At 40.8% G+C, this 19,911-nt stretch overlaps 1 protein-coding gene across 1 annotated transcript; it reads left to right on the plus strand.

The window, feature by feature from the left end:
* The first annotated feature begins 774 nt into the window (after positions 1-774).
* Positions 775-19,442, plus strand: c49h9orf78 (chromosome 49 C9orf78 homolog). Its single transcript, XM_072565883.1, has 9 exons — positions 775-981; positions 4,843-4,902; positions 5,695-5,746; positions 8,335-8,405; positions 9,238-9,318; positions 12,080-12,277; positions 13,885-14,021; positions 16,337-16,435; positions 18,753-19,442. The coding sequence occupies exons 1-9, from the start codon at positions 902-904 to the stop codon at positions 18,842-18,844; spliced, it is 870 nt and encodes a 289-aa protein (XP_072421984.1). The 5' UTR covers positions 775-901; the 3' UTR covers positions 18,845-19,442.
* The last annotated feature ends 469 nt before the right edge of the window (positions 19,443-19,911 follow it).

The following is a 19,911-nucleotide window of genomic DNA, read 5'->3' on the forward strand; positions in this document are numbered from 1 at the left end:
TCAGCTCTGATCTCCAGCATCTGCAGTCCTCACTTTCTCCTAAGAAACTCAACAGGTGTGGTTTGAGAAAGAGTTAACTTCACACAGGTTTGAAACATTAATGATTAGATTAGATTCCCTACAGCGTGTAAACAGGCCCTTTGGCCCAACAAGTCCACACCGACCCTCCAAAGGGTAACCCACCCCGACACATTTCCCTCTGACTAATGCACCTAACACTCTGGGCAATTTAGCATGGCCAATTCACCTGACTTTGGGAGGAAACCCACACAGACACAGGGAGAATGTGCAAACTACACACATACAGTTACCTGAGGCTGAAATCGAAACTGGCACCCTAGTGCTGTGAGGCAGCAGTGCTAACCACTTAGCCACTGTGCCACTCTTCCTCTTTTTAACTGATACTGCTGACTTTCTCCATCATTCTTTCTCTTATAAATCTACAGTATTTTGCTTTTTCAGGAATGTTATTGTTAGACTATGCTATGGATCCTTATGGGATGTCAGTCTCAATGTTGCACAGGACTGTGTGTACACCAACACTATGGGACTGGGTCAAATGATCCTGGGCCCACTTGCATTATAAGAAATACAAAGTTAAAAATCACACAACACCAGGTTATACTCCACAACCACCTGATGAAGGAACAACGCTCCAAAAGTTGTTGGACTATAACATGGTGTTGTGTAATTTTTAACTTTGTGCACTCCAGTACAACACTGACACTTCCAAAGCATTATGGGAAATGTAGTCCCGGAAGTAGTTCGGCGGACCGGAAGTCTGTTATGTCCGTCCTGCAAAACCTTCCCTCGCTGTTAGTACGCAGTCCAAGTCGATGTGATTGAAGGGTTTCGACAATAAATTGTGTTTAAGGAAAAATAAGGTTGTATTGGGTCCAGAATGCCGGCGGGGAAAAGCTACCGCAGGAGGAGAAACGAGGAGTCGGATGAGGAGGATGAGCAGAGGGTGGTGGAGGTCAGGTGAGAGCCGAGGCTTCAGTGGTCCATGGAGGCCTCTCGCCCTCCAGCCCAACCGGGGAGATTCTTCAACCTATTCCTGAACAGTTAACTGCTTTAAGGTTTCAGGCTTCTGGAAGGAAAGGTCTTGTCTTTGTATAGCGCCTTTTAGGATTCCCCAATGAACTGGACAGCCAATGAAGTCTTGTATAAAAGGCAAAAGATCAGCAGATGCTGGAATGCAAGGTAGACAGGCAGGAGGCTGTAAGAACACAGCAAGCTGGGCAGCATCAGGAGGTGGAGAAGTCAATGTTTCGAGTATAAGCCTTCTTCAGCCCTTGCTTACTGTGTTCTTCCAGTCTCCTGCTTGTCTACCATGAAGTGTTGTATTGCAGGAAATCCCTCACACCTAATGTACATTGTCTGACCAGAGGTGTCACCTCCTTTATCTTGATAACACCTTAAGTTATCTCAGGGCCGTGACTTGAAAGAAATTCTGGGATTTGCATATTGATCAATCGAAACTTGCACCTCCATTCTAACTGATTAAAGATTTAAGAGCATCTTAGGGATGTTCAATTTGTTCGCATTAGTTGTATGATCCTTTGATCTCTTCCTTATAAATTTTGTGTCTAAGGTCTTCTCTCACTAGCACCTGATGAAGGAGCAATGCTCCAAAAAGCTAGTGTTTTCAAATAAACCCCTTGGACTACAACCTGTCGTTTGATTTTTGACCTCGTCCGACCCAGTTCAACACCAGCACCTCCGCATCAAAGAAATGCAGCAACCAAGATTGTTCACAGCAAACTCCCACAACATGAATGTGATGATGACCAGACTGTGTGCGTCTGTTTTGTGCTGTGTTGATTGAAGGATAAATATTGACCCAGACGCCAGGAAATATTCAACAGGTCTAGTAGCACTAATGGAGAGAAGAATTGGAGTAACGTCTTAAGTCTGACATCAGAGCTATATTTGACTTGAAACATCAACTCGCTCTATCTAACCGCAGCTGCTGTCTGACCTGCTCGGTATCCCCAGAATCTTTCTAGTACGTGTTGTAGTTGTGTTCAATCTACCAGTTAGTCACTGTTTATTTGTTGAATCTTGGATAGTTTTGGATTTGAGATAGAGGATCAGCCATCAGTTAGAGGATTGTGTTGAATGGCAAAATGGGTTTGATGGGCTGGATAGTCTATTCCTGCTCCTATTTCATGTGTTTTGAGTTTCAATTTTTATCTTAAATTTCCTGCATTTGCTTTGCTTCTTCAATGGAGGAGCTTCCTTGCTCTTGAAAGTAGCAGCCATTAGATATTAATCCAGTCCAAAGATGTGTGGCGCTGGAAACAGCAGGTCAGGCTACATCCGAGGAGCAGGAGAGTCAATGTTTCAGGCATAAACATTGACAGTCCTGCTCCTCAGATGCTCCTGCTGTGCTTTTCCAGTGCCACACTTTTCAATTCTGACTCTCCAACATCTGCAGTCCTCACTTTCTCCCAGTCCAAAGATGTGCAGGTTAGGTGGATTGACCGTGATAAATTGTGCTGTAGTGTACATGGTTGTGCAGACTAGCAATGGTAAATGTGAGGTTAGGGGGATTGGTGGGTGTAGGGGGTGGGTATGCTTTCCAGAGGGTGGGCGCAGACTTGATAGGCAGAATGGCCTCGATCTGCACTGCAGGGATTATATGATTCTCTGATTTGACATCCATTCAAGAAGTGTTTTGTGTCTCAGCAGGGAAACAGCACCTCCAACTGTCTGGCACTCCCTTAATACTACATCTGAGCACCATCCGAGATAACTGTGTTCAAGACATGGGAATGGAGCAGTCAGAGTGTGGTACTCACTGGGCCATAGCTGACTCCTAAAGTATAAACCATTGTCTGAGCGAATACATACAGTTTGGTGGCTACCTCACCAGTAAATGATCAGTCTTCATCCTCATAAAATGTTCTTAAGTTTGTAAAGATTGAAAATAGCCATCAGTCGCTGAGGCTTTACTCCTAACAGACAGAGGAATTAAGAGCCAGAAGTTGTTTGATAGGGTCCCTCCAGCCTGCTGTGCCATTTGATAAGTTTGTGACCTCAACTGTATTTTCTTATCTAGTTAATACTGTTTTGTTAATCAAACCTCTATGTCTGCCTTAAAAAAATTCAATGATCCAGCCTCGACTGCTCTCAGGAAAAAGAAATCTCCCAACTAACTAGCCTTTGAGAGAAATCAAATCTCATCTCTGCCTCAAGTGGAAACTAATTTTTGAGTTAGTTTTAGTCTTTCCTATAAAGGCAATATCCTCTCCACATCATCCTGTTCCCCCACCACAACATTGCATGTGTCAATGAGATTGCTTTTCAGTCTTCACAATTACGACAATGTATGTGAGACTATGGACATCCATTTGATTTTCCTCCCACATGGTTGTAAAAATTATAAAGCAATGATTCAGATATTTTCTAGTCAAACATTTAGAGATATTGTTACACAATATCAGAGTGAACAGGACTTGAACCTGGAATCAGGGCTGCAAGAGCCCCTAAAAGCAATAATTCATTTCTCTGTGGATATTTTAAATGATCCTATTCAGGGATGTTATGACATACCTTGAACCTAGGTCTTCTGCCTCAGAGGCATGGACACTACCACTGCACCAAAAGAGCCTTTTCATTTCTTTGTGGACTAGCCTGATCTTTTTGTTTTAAATTAGCCTGATTAGAGATCAGGTGGGACTTGAACCTCAGCCTCCACAGCCCAGAAGTAGGGACACTGCTACTATGCTGTAAGAGTCCTATCATTTCTTTATGGACTTTCCTGACCTATTTTTCCAATCAACCTGTTCAGAAATGTTATTACACACCTTTAGAGCAGATGGAATTGCACCCAGGCCCCCCAGTCCAGGGGTAGGAACACTGCTACTGCACCACAAGAGCCTCTGTGGGCTTCCCTGAAGCAGTTGCCCTTTCTTGCTTATCAGTGGTTGCTAATTGATATGATTGAGTTGCCCACAAGGCTATTTCAGGGAGGTAATTGACAGTTAACTACATTGCTATGGGACTGGAGTCTCTGGCTTGACAAGGGATGCCAGCAGATTTCCTCCGTTAACACAGCATTAGTGTAGTGAATTCAAAGTCTCAACACATGTCAGAGTCTGAACTAATATGAAAGCTTGCCCCAAATTACTGTATCCTTTTAAAGTTAAAACGAGCTAAGAAGTAGGGACAGATTAATTGGTTTTTTAGTTGATCATTATTTAGGTCTGGGTGATGGAGGACTGCGTCTTGCAAATCAGCAAGTTTACTGGGAGAAATATCATTACATTGACCTCTAGTGGTGACACTGACATGATGGCAGAGTTTGGATTTTGTTTTGGGCTCAATTGCAATACAGTACAGTCAAGTTACGAATGAGACTAGCCCCTATGAGTCAGTAACTGTGACCTGGTGATTATCTCTACTGATTTATAACAAATTGACTGCTAGTAATATAAAAACATCCAAGGACTGCAATTAATATAAAAATATCCAAGCACTGCTAGTAATATAAAGCATCTTGTGCCAGTGTGGTGATGACCTGCCTTTTAGCCAGACACCTGGATTCAGGTCCCATCTCTGCTGCAGAAGTGTGGCATAACACATCTGAACAGGTTGATTTAAAAATATCTGTAAAAACTTCCAGCTTTATATCAAACACCAATTATTTCTTTTTATTCTCTCAACTCTTAGCTTTCTCTGATAACCCGAGTAAAACTCACTCACACGAGGCCTTGAGCCTGTCAATCTCTTGTTTGGCTTGCAGCAGTAAGAAATATTTTTTGTAAGCATTTATAAACTATTTTTGTATGAGAAAAGATTTCTGCAAGTCACTGGTGATCATCTCTCTTTCTGAAGGTCAAAACTAGATGAATTGAAGGAAATCCAGAGTCTGAGGAGGAGGCAAAATGGAGTGAGGTAGGTCCACTTCATGTAGCAGAAAGCAGCACACCCACAGGGAACATTTGCTGTCAAAATAACAGGTGTACTGTTTATAATGTTCAGTCTGTCAAGCCTCTTTGACCATTCATAAACTAGTGGCTTATCACTGTTTGAGAAAAGAGTCATGATTCAGAGCCATGAGTTCAAATACAGTAAGCAACTGGTGAAATGAAATTCAGTTAACTAAATAAATGAGCCCAGTATATTTAATAGTGACCTCTATCATTGAATCAGGTATGCTTTCACGACAATGTCCTAAGGGAAGGAAATCTGATGTCCTTGCCTGATGTGGCCTATATACGATTCTAGACTCTTAACAATGTGGTTCACTCTTAACTGCCCTTTGAAAAATCTGTCAAGCCATTTTGGTGTATTCAAGAAGGCAGCTCTTCACCACCTTCTTGAGGGCATTGAAGGATGGGCAATGAATGTTGGCATTGCCAGCAGCGCGCTCATTCTGGAAATGGGTTTCTTTTTTAAAAAGGTTAGCTATTTAACAACATGACCTGTTTAAAAGATCACTGTTGCTGTAAACGAACCACAACATTAGAACTATATTAGAAAAAGCAATGGGTGTGACGCAGCTTAAAATTGCAACAAGGGAGAGTTTAATTGAAATGACAACTTGCAGCTTCATGTTGGCCATTCAGAAAGAAAGATTTAAGAGTATCAGTGATGCTGAGTCAGAGTCTCCACTGTCACAGGAGGAATAGGCACAAAGCAAAATCAAAAAGCCTTTAATGATTTCTTTTTCTGTTGCTTGTACAGTGCTGCTGCCCTGCTGGTTGGGGAACAAGCACCAGAAGAAACATCAACTGTGGTAAGATTCGTGCCATAATTTGGAGAAAGTGAGGTCTGCAGATGCTGGAGATCAAAGTCGAGAGTGTGTTGCTGGAAAAGCACAGCAGGTCAGGCAGCATCCAAGGAGCAGGAGAATCAACATTTCGGGCATAAGCCCTTCATCATTCGTTATGGCAGAAACATTGAGGCTCCTGCTCCTCGGGTGCTGCCTGACCTACTGTGCTTTTCTAGCACCACACTCTCGACTCATGCCATAATTTGTCAAAATCAGGGCAGCAATGACAACTTGTATATGTACAGCAGCATCTCTAGATGCTTCACAAGTGAAATCTGATGCCACATCAGGTCTGAGGACAGATGACCAAAGGCTGGGTCAATGAGATAGGATTACAGTTAGTGTCTCTTTCCTCCTAAAAAGGCAGCTTTTTAGGGCTGAGGCTGCATTGCCATTGATGGTGGAATGAATAAAAACAGCGATGCTTAAGGGTCTGGTGGAGGTTACCAAGATAGTGTGATAGGCAAGGAGATTTAAAAATAAAGGTAAGAATTTTCAAGTATTTTAAGCATTGATGAATTGTAATTCAGTGAACACGGGGGTAATGGGTTTATGAAACTTGGTACATGTTAGTACACAGGCAACAGAGCGTTGTATGAACTCGAAGTTTACAAAGGGCATAACGTGAGAGTGTTTTAGACTAGTCAAGGATGAGCTGAGGTAGGGGCATAGTCAACATTCTTGGAAATGGAAATAGACAGTATTAGTGATTGCGTGAATGTGGTAGGAAATTGGGGTGAAATATGACACCAAGGTCACAGAGAATCTTAAACCTTAGGAAGTTGCCAGAGAGATAAACTAAATAGATTGCTAAGGGAAAGAATTTGTGGTGGCTTCAGTCTTCCCAATATTTAATCGGAGGAGATTTCTGCTTGTCCACAGTTGGATGTTGGATAGGCAGTTTAACAATGTAGAGGTAGTGGTTTTATGTTCAGAACAAAAGTTTGTGTATTTGATGATGGTCTAGCTCGTGATCTAGATAATTCCTATCAAAGATACTACGCCACACTGCTTTCTGCCTCACATCACCAAACAATCCACAGCACATTTGGAAACCATGTGGCCATTCATGGTTTGAAAGAACCATCCATTTAGTCCTAACTCTACAAGTTTTCATTTCAAGTACTTATCCAGTTCCCCTGTTAAAGTTAGTTGGGCTGCACTTTCCTGTTGCAGTAATATTGAAGCTAATGGAACCTCCTGTTAGAATTATAGAAGCTTGACAGTGTGGGAGCAGGCCATTCAGTCCACACCAACCCTTTGAACAGACCCACCCTCATACCCTGTCCCCTGTAACCTTACATTACCTAACTTGCACATCCCTGGACACTACAGGCAGGTTAGCACGGCCAATCCACCTAATGTGCACATACTTGGACTGTGGGAGGAAATCAGAACCCATAGGAAACCCATGCAGACAGTGGGATAATGTGCAGACTCCACACAGACAGTTACTCAAGAGTAGAATTGAACCTGGATCTTTGCCACTGTAAGGGAGCAATGCTAACCATTGAGCCATTTCGCTGCTCATTTTGTTAATGTACAAATTCGATAGTAACTTCAGGTGAGGGACAATTGTGAGAGTTTTGAAAAAATCAATTTTAAAAAGTAATCTGAAACAAGCACATTTATTTGTTCTATTTATTATGTTTATCTAATTGTGTTGGCCAGGCTCTGTATGGCTGAGGTAATTTGGGAGTGAATGGGGTGTGGAGGTCCACGCTTGATTGTACTTCACTCCATTGTAAGTGCATTGTTACACTTGCTTGTACATCTGGCAAAGAAGAGCTTAACATTTAACAGCTGACCCTGAGGTTTTCTGTCGAGCTTATAGGTCATCATAGTATGCACAAGCAACCATGATTCTTCCTCAAAATCACTTTCCATTTCCTCCAGTACAACACCAACATCTTCTGAAGAGCAGCAATATGTGAATGCATGTTATTAAGTCACTATAGTAGGAACAATGTATCACTGAGCTGGAGATTTAACTTTTGACTTTGTCTAATCAGAACTGATATTTGAAAAGATTGTTAATTTAGCTGTCTTCAAAAGCACTTGCAAGATATAGTTTTTTGGAAAAGTGCTTCAACATTTTCAGTATCATTTTAATGCGCTAAGAATTACAATGATGACCAATTTAAGATTCAGTTGGTGGACTTATGTGTACTGGACGGTACCTATATTCACGCACAGGGCCTGTTCTTTGTGAACATGAAGGATATGTACATACGTTGTGCATGTAATATGGGTGACAGCTATTTTCTGGTTCATTCCTTGGGACAATCAGACTGATTTACATTTATATTTAAACTGATTTACATTTAAATAAAGTTTGGCAGTTAACTGCCAGTCTTCATCGAACTGGTGCATTCTCCATGATAACACCCCTGCCAATGAGTGCTTGCCAAGCAATTAGCACACTCATTTGGTATAAAATGATATTCCCTTTTACATTTATATTCTTGCTAATGTCCTGATGATACATGACTAAAAACATTGAGAAATTACACCTTTAATCAGCAAAATTCAAATATTGTTTTTATGTGCAGGACGACCCTTTTAAACTGAAGACTGGTGGTATGATTGATATGAAGATGATAAAGGATAAAAAGCGAGAAAGGTAGGATATCAGAAAATCGCAACAAAATCTGCCCATTTATTCATTCATTTCATTATTTCACTGGATTTGGACAACACAGAAGTAAGCCACTTGATCCATTATGGCAGTGTCATCTCTTTGAACAAGGCAGCCTACAGACCCAACTTAAAGGAGAATTTATACTTTAAAGAATACAAAATGGCATCAGTTTAGCTGTATTGGTTTGCTACGTTTAATTTATGTGGATTCCCATTGTTCTTGTGGTGTTAAGGAAAATCTTCATTTGCTTCTTGTGTTTTTTTGTTGAATTGTCATGACCTGCATCATTGTCAGGGGGTGGTAATGTCATAGGACTGGAATCCAGATGGCTAGGCTACTGATCATTGTGCACAGGTTCAAATCTCATCAGCTGCAGAAGGGAGAGTATTCGATTCAGATGATAAAGATCTGGAATTGAATGCTAATCTCAACAATGACCATGGAACTCTGATCATTGTCACAAAAAGCTATCTTCTTTCACTAGTATCTTTTGGGAAGGAATCCACTGTCCTTACCTGATCTGGCCTAAGTGTGATTCCAGATCTACAGCATGAAATTAACTCTTAAGTGGCTGAGCAAGTCAGTTAGTTCAAGGACAATTCGGGATGGGCAACAAATACTGGCCTTGCCTGTGACACCTACAAAAATGAAACTTCCTTTTCAGAAAGAATGCAAGGTACAGGGAACAAAATAGTGCAAAAGTTTTATGTCGTTCACATTCCAGCAGAGCGTTCAAGATGAGAGACAGAAGTACCTCCTTCAAAGATTTGTTTTCCCTCCCTGGTTAACTAAAGAATTGCTTTCTCTTTTCCAGGGTTGAAGAAGAGGACACAGATTTAAACCTGGGCACATCATTTTCAGTGGAGACCAATCGACGGGATGAGGACGCTGACATGTATGTCTTGACCTCTCATCATGCTGCTTTGAGATAAGCAAATGTTTGTTTTCTTCTGTTCTTTTAAAGCATCAGCGCATACAGCAACACATTTAGTTATTCCTGATGAAGGGCTTTTGCTCGAAACGTCGATTTCGCTGCTCCTTGGATGCTGCCTGAACTGCTGTGCTCTTCCAGCACCACTAATCCAGAATCTGATTTCCAGCATTTGCAGTCATTGTTTTTACCTCTAACACATTTAGTTATGTACAGTGTCTCACCATTGGAGTGATCTGTCAAACATGCCAAACAGATAGTCCTGTTGCCACATCAGGAACAAGCATTGCCATACTAAATCCCTCTAGTTCCCCTCTAGTCTGTTCCAGGAAAAATATGACTGACTGTCCTCGCTCTGTATTTAGAGTAAAAGAGAAAACATCCAGTGAGTTTGTGAAGAGAGAAAAACAGTAAATGGTTCAGCTTTGTGTCCTTTCATCAGAATGTCCTGATGACAGAACATCAACTTGAAATGTTAACTTTGTTTTTCTCTCTCTGAAGACACTACCAGACTCTGCTGAGTGTTTACCAGCACTTTTGAGTCTTTGTTTCAGCATGTATTTAACTTCTGCCTGACTGGTAGTTGGGAGTGTTTTGAAGTAGTCCCTCTTGCTCAGTAAGATTCCTTTTATAGGGTGTGTTTTTTATTGGATGTTAAATTCCAGAGAAACCACATTCAAATCATATTTTCATACAAAATTAATTCTGTCCACTCTTTGTGGGAAAATAAATAATCAAATGTGATTGTGGAGTAACCTGGTAGGAGTTATTAAAGCAGTTTTGTCAATCACTGAGAACCACTATACTGTTGACTCTTGCATAGCCTTTTTCTTTTCTTGATTGTGTTAAGCATGAACTGTTTGTACCAAAACAGAGTTTTATAAAAAATGAATCTTCAAGATAATTTATATCAAGATCACAGACAATTTGACCCATCGTAGCCTGTGCCGACTCTAGAAGAAGGAGGATCCAAGTACTTCCACTCCCCCTGCAGTCTCCCCACAACCTGGAAAATCTTTCCACGTAATAATCGCAAAGCATCCCAAACCATTTCCCACTGTGTACCACTTTTGAGGTTTGAAAACTATCACTCTCCCCCCTCAGTGAGAACTGGAGGATTGAGTGTGTTTTGGAGTGGGAGGAAGGATCAGAGAGGGATGGGGGCAGGTTGGAAATTGTTGCCTTTGAGCTTGCAGCCACAGAACTCGGAGTCCTGAGCCTCACTTTGGGAAGCGCTGATTTATCCAAATCCCTTTTGAAAGTTGTTGTTTAATCTGTTTCCACCAGTCTCTTTCAGATGGGCCATTCTAGCTCTCATTTGCTACTGAAAATAAGTTTGCTCGCTGAGTTGGAAGATTTGTTTTTAGACATTTTATCACGATACTAGGTAACATCATCACCGAGCCTCGAGTGAAGCACTGGTGTTAGTGACCTACTTTCTATCTATGTGTTCAGCTTTCCTGCGGTTCCTGCTCTTTTTTGACATTTCCTGTGTCGATGTCCCAGAAAAACAGGAAATTACATCAAGACAGGAAATGACATCGCTAAATCCAAAGAAAGCTAAACACATAAATAGAAAGTGGGCCATAACACCAGTGCTTCACCAGTGGCTTACTGAAGATGTTGCCTAGTATGGTGCCGAAACGTCTGAAAACAAACCTTCCAGCTCAGTGAGCAAACTTAAATCCAGAACCTCAACCAGAGCTACAAATCTTCTCCAAACTCTCATTTGCTATGTTAATAAAATAACTTTCCTTGTCTCCTCTTTGATTTGTTTTCCACCAGAGGACATAATTTCTCCTTATTTAAGAAAGTAGGAAATAGGAGCAGGGTGAGGCCATTCAGCCCTGCAAGTCTGCTGTGCCATCCGATAACAGCATGGCTGTTCATAGCCATTTTTCTGCACTATTACCATTTTCCTTGATGTCTTTAATATCTCAAAATCAATTGGTCTTTGGCTTGAACCCCCAAAGCCTATGCCTCCACAGTTTGCTGGGGCAAAGAATTCCAAAGATTTCAAACCTTTTGATTGACACTGTTCCTCTTAATCTCAGTCATAGAATCCCTGCCGTGCAGATAGAGGGCATTCAGCCCACCGAGTCTACACCGATCTCTGAAGAGAATCCCATCCTGACCCAGCCCCCACCGTATCACATTTACTGTGGCTAATCCACCCTAACCTGCACATCTTTGGATTGCGGAAGGAAACCGGAGCACCCAGGGGAAACACACTCAGACCCAGGGAGAATATGCAAACTCCATACAGTCGTCCGAGGGTAGAATCGAAGCTGGGTCCCTACCACTGTCAGACAGTTGTGCTAACCACTGGACTGCCCTTTATTTAATCCATCAAATCCATTGTAATTTTGAACACGTCTAGAAATTCTCTACTTGGATTTAGAACCAAACAAGTTAACAGTACCAGCTTCCAGTCTCTCCACGTAACTTCCACAGTTTTCATTCCTGATACTGTTCTCGTAAAAGTCTGCATGTTCTCTAAAGCCTTGCAATTCTTCATAGCTGCAAACGTAGCAATAGACAGATAGTCTCCTGACATTATTTATGCAATGTCCATATGTCCATAGTGGGCCTAAAATCCCAGCAGCAGCTGGAACACAAGACATTAAAGAACCTGGGAAGCTTATGACCCTGTATGACATGTCTACTGTGTTCAATAAGAGTCCTTGTTCATCTGTTTGGAGAGTGATCTGTTGTTCCACGGCAGGATGAAGTACATCGAGACGGAACTAAAACGGAGGAAGGGAATCCTGGAGAACGAAGAACAGAAAGCAAAGGTCAAAAACCCAGAGGACCAACTGTATGAGTTGCCTGATAACATCAACGTTTCATCTGCCAAGCGCACAGAAGAAATGCTATCCAATCAGATGCTGAGTGGAATTCCTGAAGTGGATTTGGGTATTGAGTAAGTGTTTATCTTTTTAGATCAATTTTAGTGCAAATACGATCAGAAGACGTAGGGACAAACGTAGGGTATTTGGCCCATCAAGTCTACTCCTCAAATCATGGCTGATGTAATCATCCTAATCTTCATTTTCCTGCCTTTTCTCCATAATCCATAATTCCCTTACTGTCTAAAAATCTATCTATCTCAGCCTTGAATAGATTTCTTTTACTGACCCAGTTCTCCCAGCCTTCCGCAGATTCGCTACACTCCGAAGAAATTTCTGATCATCTTTGTCTTAAATGGATGACCCCTGACCGTGAGATTATGCCTTCTGGTCCCAGATTCACCTACATTGGGATACATCCTTTCTGTATCTACCCTGCCAAGCCTTCTAAGAATCTTGCATGTTTCAACATGGTCTCCTCTCATTCTTCGAAACATCACTGAGCACAAGTATAACCTCTTCTCATAAGGCAGTTCCTCTATAGTTGGGATCAGCCTAGCGAACCTTCTCTGGAGTGCCTCTGATGTCAGTCTATTTTACCTTAGATAAGGGACCAAAACTGTTCACAGTATTCCAGCTGTAATTTGTGCCTTGTATAGTTTTAGCAAAACCTCCCTATGTCTATCCTACTGGACAATGTTCTTCATTTGGAAATCTGTTACATCCCATTGACGCATACACGCTGAAAACAGGAATCAAAGTAATTTCAAAATTTCATTTTTATCTCTTATTATTCAGAAAAGGTGGGTCCATTTCATTGATACAGAGTCACTGCAGGATGGACCATCTAGAAGATGCATTGCAGTAACACTTTCCAAACCTGCCAACTCTGTTACCTAAAAGGACAAAGGCAGCAGATGCCTAGCAACACCATAATCTGCAAGTTTCCCCCTAAGCCAGCTGCTATCCTAACTTGGAAGTATATTGCCGTTCATTCTGTGTTTCTGGGTTACAACAGTAGGGTGGAAGTCCCACTACCACTTTCTCGAGGGCAATTGGGAAATGGGCAGCCAATGCTAACCTAGCCAATAATGCCCACATCTCGTGAATATATTAAGAAAAACATTAGCTATATCTTTATTTAGGAAGCTCTGCTGCTCCTTTTGAATGAAACACGTGGCTTCATAAAATGTATGATTGTTCCACAAATGCGTTACTCTTTGACAGAAAACAAAGTGCCTGACGTTCCTACTTGATTTGTCATCCTTAATTTGAAATATGAGCCCCCTCCATTCTTGGATGGTGTATTTTGCAATTTTAAAAGATGTTGAATTGCCTTTCTCCATTAATCTTAAACATGAGTATCAAATTGCTCTCAAGTCTTCCATCTTCAAGAAAGTCAGTAAATCAGGGTACCTGTGATGTTTGCATCCATTTATATTACCTTCATAGCAAAAGAACACAACAGAAAGAGGCCATTTGGCCCATCATGCCTGTGCAGTTTTACCCATTAGCCTGCAGATGTTCCCACACCTTCCAGTATTTATCCAGTTCCTTTTAGAAATTTGCTCCTGAACTTGTGTCCACACCCTTTCAGAATGCATTCTAAAGGAAATTTTGCTACCTGGCCTTTATTTTTACTCATGTTGCTATTGATTGCATCTTTTTTTTTTATTTTGAGTGCAAAAATAAAGAACATTATCAGCACAGAAGAGGCAAAGGCCCAGCTCCTGGCAGAACAACGTAACAAAAAGAAGGACAACGGTACTTCTTTCGTACCCACCAACATTGCAGTCAATTATGTTCAACACAACCGGTGTAAGTATTGATGAAGCTCTATGATTGACCTTCTCAGTGTTGCAATCTCCTGGTGTGGTTGCTTTGTGTACCTGTGATCCAGGTGACTTCAGAAAAGCAAATACTTAGGATGGTGGAAATCCGAAATACAATCATAAAATCCTGGAAGAAAACTCAGCAGCTCTGGCTGCATCCAGTGCAGGGAGGGAGAAAAAAAGTTAGTGTTGCGCATCTGTGACCTTTGGCCAGAACTGGAAGATATTTAGAAGTCCAACAAGATTTAATAAATTGCAGTGTCATGGGAAAGGGGAGGAAAGAAAAGTGAAGACGTTGTGTGATAATGTGGGAGGCAGGAGCATCAAACGAGAGGAAGCAAGGCGAAAGGGGATGGTTGGAGTTATTGCTTTGAGCAGCATTCACAGTTCAGTATTTCCGACAGAACAAGCTTTCTCCTTTTTCAGGTTGTCTTACAACAATGAGGCATTTTGTCACCCACATCTTGGGGTTCCTGGAAGGGACTTTAACAGCAAGTTTGCTATGGAGCGCCATTGAAAAGAGCCTATGGCAGATGTGTGGTCACTGGCAGGCCTGACCTAACCACTATTGCAGTGTTCAATGACTTGATCTGCATGAGTGAAGGGACACCATTGATATCTAGTCTGTTCATCTACATTAATGGTGAATGTGGTGTGTAACTATGAAAGATTTATAAACCAGTGCTGTGAAACTGCCTTTGTTAGATATTTTATCTCCATACTGACAGTGTATTGGATTCAAGCCCTACTGCAGGACTTACTTCTATTCAGTCAGTTTGTCCTCCAGTTCAATATTATAGTATGACCAGAGACATTTCATGGATGTACAGCATTGAGCCTCACCATTCTATGCTAGCGTTCATGCCCTCCTAGAGAATCCTCCCGTGTTTTCTCTAAATTTACTAATGTAATCCTCAATTCCCTTCTCCCTCATTTGTGTGCCTCTCTTATTGTTGGATGCATCTGTACTTCTTGCTACAACCACTCCCAAGTTCCACCTTCTCTGGCTGAAGAAGTTTCTTTTGAATTCCCAATTAGTGTATCTCCCATTGATGGCTTCTAGTTATGCTGTTCCCACAAATGCAAACATTCGCTGTGCCACTGTATCAAATCCTGTCATCCACCCCTCTGACTTTTCAAAAGGGGACTCAGACTGACCAAGGTTCCAAAAACAGAAATTGCTGGAAAAGCTCAGCAGCTCTGGCAGCATCTGTGGACAGAAGTCAGAGTTAACATTTTGGGTCTAGTGACCCTTCCTCAGAACAACAGGAAGGGTCACTAGACCTGTAACGTTAATTCTGATTTCTCTTCACAGATGCTGCCAGATGTGCTGAGCTTTTCTAGTAACTTCTGCTTTTGTTCCTGATTTAAAGCATTCACAGTTCTTTCGGTTTTTATTGACCAAGTTTCCAGTTGCCAGTTGAGGCGGTTGCTAAATATTCCACAATAAATACTTGAAAAGTAAGGAATCCATCCTGTCTCCTCACCAACATTCCTCCGTCAATGCTCTCAATTTAAATTTAAGTTAACGAGTCATTCAACTGGTCATTTATTGTGACATGTGGAATCTTAAATATGTACAAAATGGCTATTGTGTTATATCAAAATGACTTCATGCATTTCAAAAGCAATTTCTTGAGCTGTCTCTGAGAAACAGGTTTTGCTGCTAAATGAATGCAAGCCTTTTGTTCCTTATGACAAGATACAGCCACAGTACCATGTTAGATGTTAAAGGCAGTGCATTATGTGAGCCACTCCCTTACAGTATTCTCCTAACTTGCTTAATACGTGTTCTGCTTCAGGATCCAAATCTGCCACTGGGAGATTAAAAAGTAACTGAAAATAACCAGCATGTCACAAATGTGAATGTTCAACAGTGAGGGACGGTAGGAGTTTATCCATTTCCCTCTGACAAGGAATGGGAGTTGTTGCGTTACAATTTCTGAGTACTCTCTGGGGTTTTGGGTAGCGCTTCCATTCAATTTCCACATGTTCATCCATTCTGCTTAACTCAGTGCAACTTCTCATTGTCCAGTCAAGGAAGCACAACTGAGGCTGAAGAAATGTATTCTTTACTGCTGAAATCAAAAATGTGCACACTTCCCATTGTTCCTGATTATTTATCCTGCATTTAGAGCTCGAGACTCTAAGGATGACATTGCACATACGAATTGAATCATTCGCTTTTTCTTCAGTGCAGTAATTTTTTTCAAACTATATAATTTTTTTTCAAGGCTTATTGCTATGTTATGGCGGGATCCTTGTTGCAGGTTTCACATTGCCTTCTGTTTTGTGTTACAGTTTACCGGGAGGAATTGCACACACCCGCAAAACGCAATAAAGAGGAAGCCAAACCTCGGCCCCTGAGAGTGGGAGACACTGACAAACCAGAGCCTGAACGTAAGTAACTAATGTCAGCCTTCACAAAGCAGTGGATTGTAGTCATAAGGATGTGTAAGAATTCAAACAGTTGCTTGCAGATTAAAGCATATGGTTTTCTGCTTTCAATTCCACTTAATTATCTGCTCCTGGTCAGGCATTATCTTGATTTTAAAATTCTCCTCCTTACTTGCAAATCCCTCCTTGACCTTATCAGCTCCAGTCTCTAGAAAGCTGCAAAATATCTGCACCCAATTAATTCTAGCTTCCTGAACTTGCCCGATTTCCATCCCCTTCTCAGTTCTCCCCTCTGACTCCCACATTGCCAGCACTTCCTTCCCTAACTGCTCCACCAAACTCAAGACAGTTTTGTTCCTGCACATGTTCCTCAGAGCCATGAGAACTTCTTTCATTTTATTCATGGGATGTTGTTGTTGCTGGCTGGGCCAGCATTTCTTGCCCATCTGCAAATGCCTTGGAGTATGTAGTCGTGAACTCCTTCCTTGACGTACAGCCCTTGAGGTGGATCAGTATCTTCACCTTTTGTTTACCAATCTTTGTAAAGTAAAGACTAATATTGATTAGACTGTTTGATTACTAATACCTGTGAACCAGTTTTAAATTAATTATGTTCTTGGAAGGAAATCTTTGCTCCATCATAGTTCTTCATTACGTGCCATTAAGCAACAAATACCAACTTGGTTTCTTGGATTCAAAATGGGTGATATTACATTTCTTCGAGTTAAACTCCATGTGTCATAGTTTTGTCCATTCCTTTTCTTTTATCCTATCATTGGTTCCACTTTTGCATCTCTTGCTGCTTTTCTTGTTAGTTGTAACTGTCCCACTTTGCAAAATTTCCAATTTTCATTAAAAGTTTGTGCAAAAATTTAGATTGGTACAAGTTTTCGTCAAGGTCATTTAGCTATTAGAAATGGATCCTTGGTGTTTTAGGCATATGTGCTTGTTCTGTTTCATACCTGATACTTCTTTACAGAATTTCATTGCTTGATTCAGTGAAGTTTATCATGGGTCAATGAATTTGTCATCTTTTTGACTTTTGCCTTCATTAAGTTAATTCTGGTTTGTGATTGGTCCTTCTCAATTTTAAACCTGAAATAAAACGTACTATAAAATGACTATAATGTAATTATGTTTCTTAGATGCCAGATTGTGAACTAATTCTGGTTTGTTATTCATCACTGTCTCAGATGCACTGATTCTTTGTCAGCTCCAGAGGTATAATTCAAGAAACTGTCTTGAATAGATTCTAGAAAAATCACTGTCTTTACTTCTTTTGATGTTCTGTCTCTGTATGGTTAAGTTGAAAATTGAAATCTTCCATTCTTCTTGCTGCATATTTCCCTGATCTCTCGACCTGCATTGTTACTTTCAAGAGATCTGTAGACCACTTCTGGAGGCCTTGCATCCTTCCATGTTCTTTCCTTCTCCCCATGGTGTTTCCATTACCCGATCATTACTCAGATTTCTGTGTTACTGTATTGTTCTGTTCTTTCCCAATTTCCCTTCTGGTCTGAAGATCCTCTATCCTGGAACATGAAGTTCTCAACTTGTGGCCAGGTTTCTAATGATTACCACATTATTCCCGTACGGCTGATGTAATAATATTTCTTTTGTATAGAAAACTGTCCCCATCCTGCCCATATCGTCTGATAGTTTTTTTTCCCTAACACGTTGTTGCTAATCATCTGTACTAGTTAAACAATTCAATATTTTCCGTCACTATTTTTACATGCATTTTATTACTAATTCCTTAATCCCTTTTGCTCCCACAGTAAATACAAGTTAGCACACAAACATCTGCTCTCATCCCTTCTCGGGGCCACTATCATTTTGACACTGGTCCTCCACTTCCTCTTTGCTGTTTAAAGTTCTTGCTGCAATTCCATTTAGCCTCTTGTCCAGCTTCCACACAAACCCCACCTGACAACTGATGGTGGTGGGAATTGGAATGGAATTGGTGCTTCAATTGGAAAAGAACATTTTAAACTGTTGAGAAATTAAACTTTTGTTTCAATCTTGAATGTTATTAAAATCTATCATGTTTAACACTTACCAGTGATTATCCCTTCGTAAATTCCCTACTGGCACCCTCTGCAATCTGCCATTTTTATGTCATTCTGCATTTTAGTTTCCCACAGGGACATCGGTGATTTGACTTAAAGGTGATTCCTTTAATGTTCATTGTCTAATTGTGATGTGTGTTCCATTGCTTTAAAGAGTTAGCTGCATTTTATGTTTAAAGTCTGATGGTTTGCTGTTTTAAAGAAGTTGCAACAAAGCCATTAAGAAATGTTTCCCTTCCTATGTTGTGCAGCATCTCCTCCAAATCGCAAACGTCCTTCCAATGAAAAGGCGACAGATGATTACCATTATGAAAAGTTCAAGAAAATGAGCAGAAGGTACTGAGGGGGCTGCCCAATATTCTGTTCCTTTTTAAATTGACAACAGTACCAGCGTCCTCTACTGGTGTGGAAATGAGACTGATGAGTTTAAAACTGTTTGTGGGCAAGAAGTTAGCAGTGGTTAGACTTTCAGGTCTAAACCAACGTCATTGTTTTTCTAAAATTAAGCTACAGAAGAAATGAAAACCTATAGCACGTTGTGGTACAAAAAAGATACTAATGTAAGAAGGAAAAACTTAAGTCATTTGTGAATTTATCTTGGCTGTCCCACTCTGGTTCATATTCATTTCTACTTCTGAATCCTGTAAAAAGCTCAATTGGAAGAATATACAGTGGTCAATGAGCATTTTAAAAGGCTGTTGTCACCTTCCATTTGTAAGTCTTCCAGTGACAGCACTTTTAAAAACTGAATTACAGTAGTTGTAATGTATATTGACACATTGCAGCTCCAATCCTAAATTCACTCATTCAGCAGTTTTGAGGATGAATAAGATATTTTGATCTGTTAACTCGCTACGTGTCACAGATTGAATCTTGTGTAAATGTCTTTGTATATGTATCTAAAATAAACTTCTTATCCTTGCTTTATGATTTTATATAAATGTTTCTCTGTTTATTTTACTAGTATATACATTCACTAATCCAGCTGACTGCCAGATTAGAATTCCCAAACTGTGCGAGTGTCTAAAGTAGACGAGACAAATCACAAGTGAGAGGTTGGCCACCCATCTTTCTGTTGCAATGACAGGAGGTTCAAGAGACCCAGACAGTGCTGAGAGCAAAACCAATTTCCATTTTAGATGAAGCATGTAGCAGAGGATCTATCGTACTGAGAAAGGGAGGGACTTTAACCTGAAGCTGGCAGTGGAGAGGGATACCAGTGCAGGTCATTCTCAATTAATGTAGTTTTGTTATGACATTGCTTTTACTTCACTACTCATCATGCCAATGCTACCTCTGAAACACAGTTCTTGTCTGACTCCCAGTAGCATAGGGAATAAACGTGTGTCAAAACTCAGCATTCTTGGGCCAGTTCCTGTTTTAGCCATTGCCTGCCCCAGTTAAGGCTAG

Source organism: Chiloscyllium punctatum, chromosome 49, assembly GCF_047496795.1.
Source record: "Chiloscyllium punctatum isolate Juve2018m chromosome 49, sChiPun1.3, whole genome shotgun sequence".
Taxonomy (NCBI): Eukaryota; Metazoa; Chordata; class Chondrichthyes; order Orectolobiformes; family Hemiscylliidae; genus Chiloscyllium; species Chiloscyllium punctatum.

Bases quoted from the DNA above. Each gene is read 5' to 3' on its own strand.
- c49h9orf78 (XM_072565883.1), top strand. From the start codon at position 902: ATGCCGGCGGGGAAAAGCTACCGCAGGAGGAGAAACGAGGAGTCGGAT. The intron at 8,406-9,237 runs GTAGGATATCAG...TCTCTTTTCCAG, and splicing joins AAGGATAAAAAGCGAGAAAG to GGTTGAAGAAGAGGACACAG. The intron at 9,319-12,079 runs GTATGTCTTGAC...GTTCCACGGCAG, and splicing joins CGGGATGAGGACGCTGACAT to GATGAAGTACATCGAGACGG.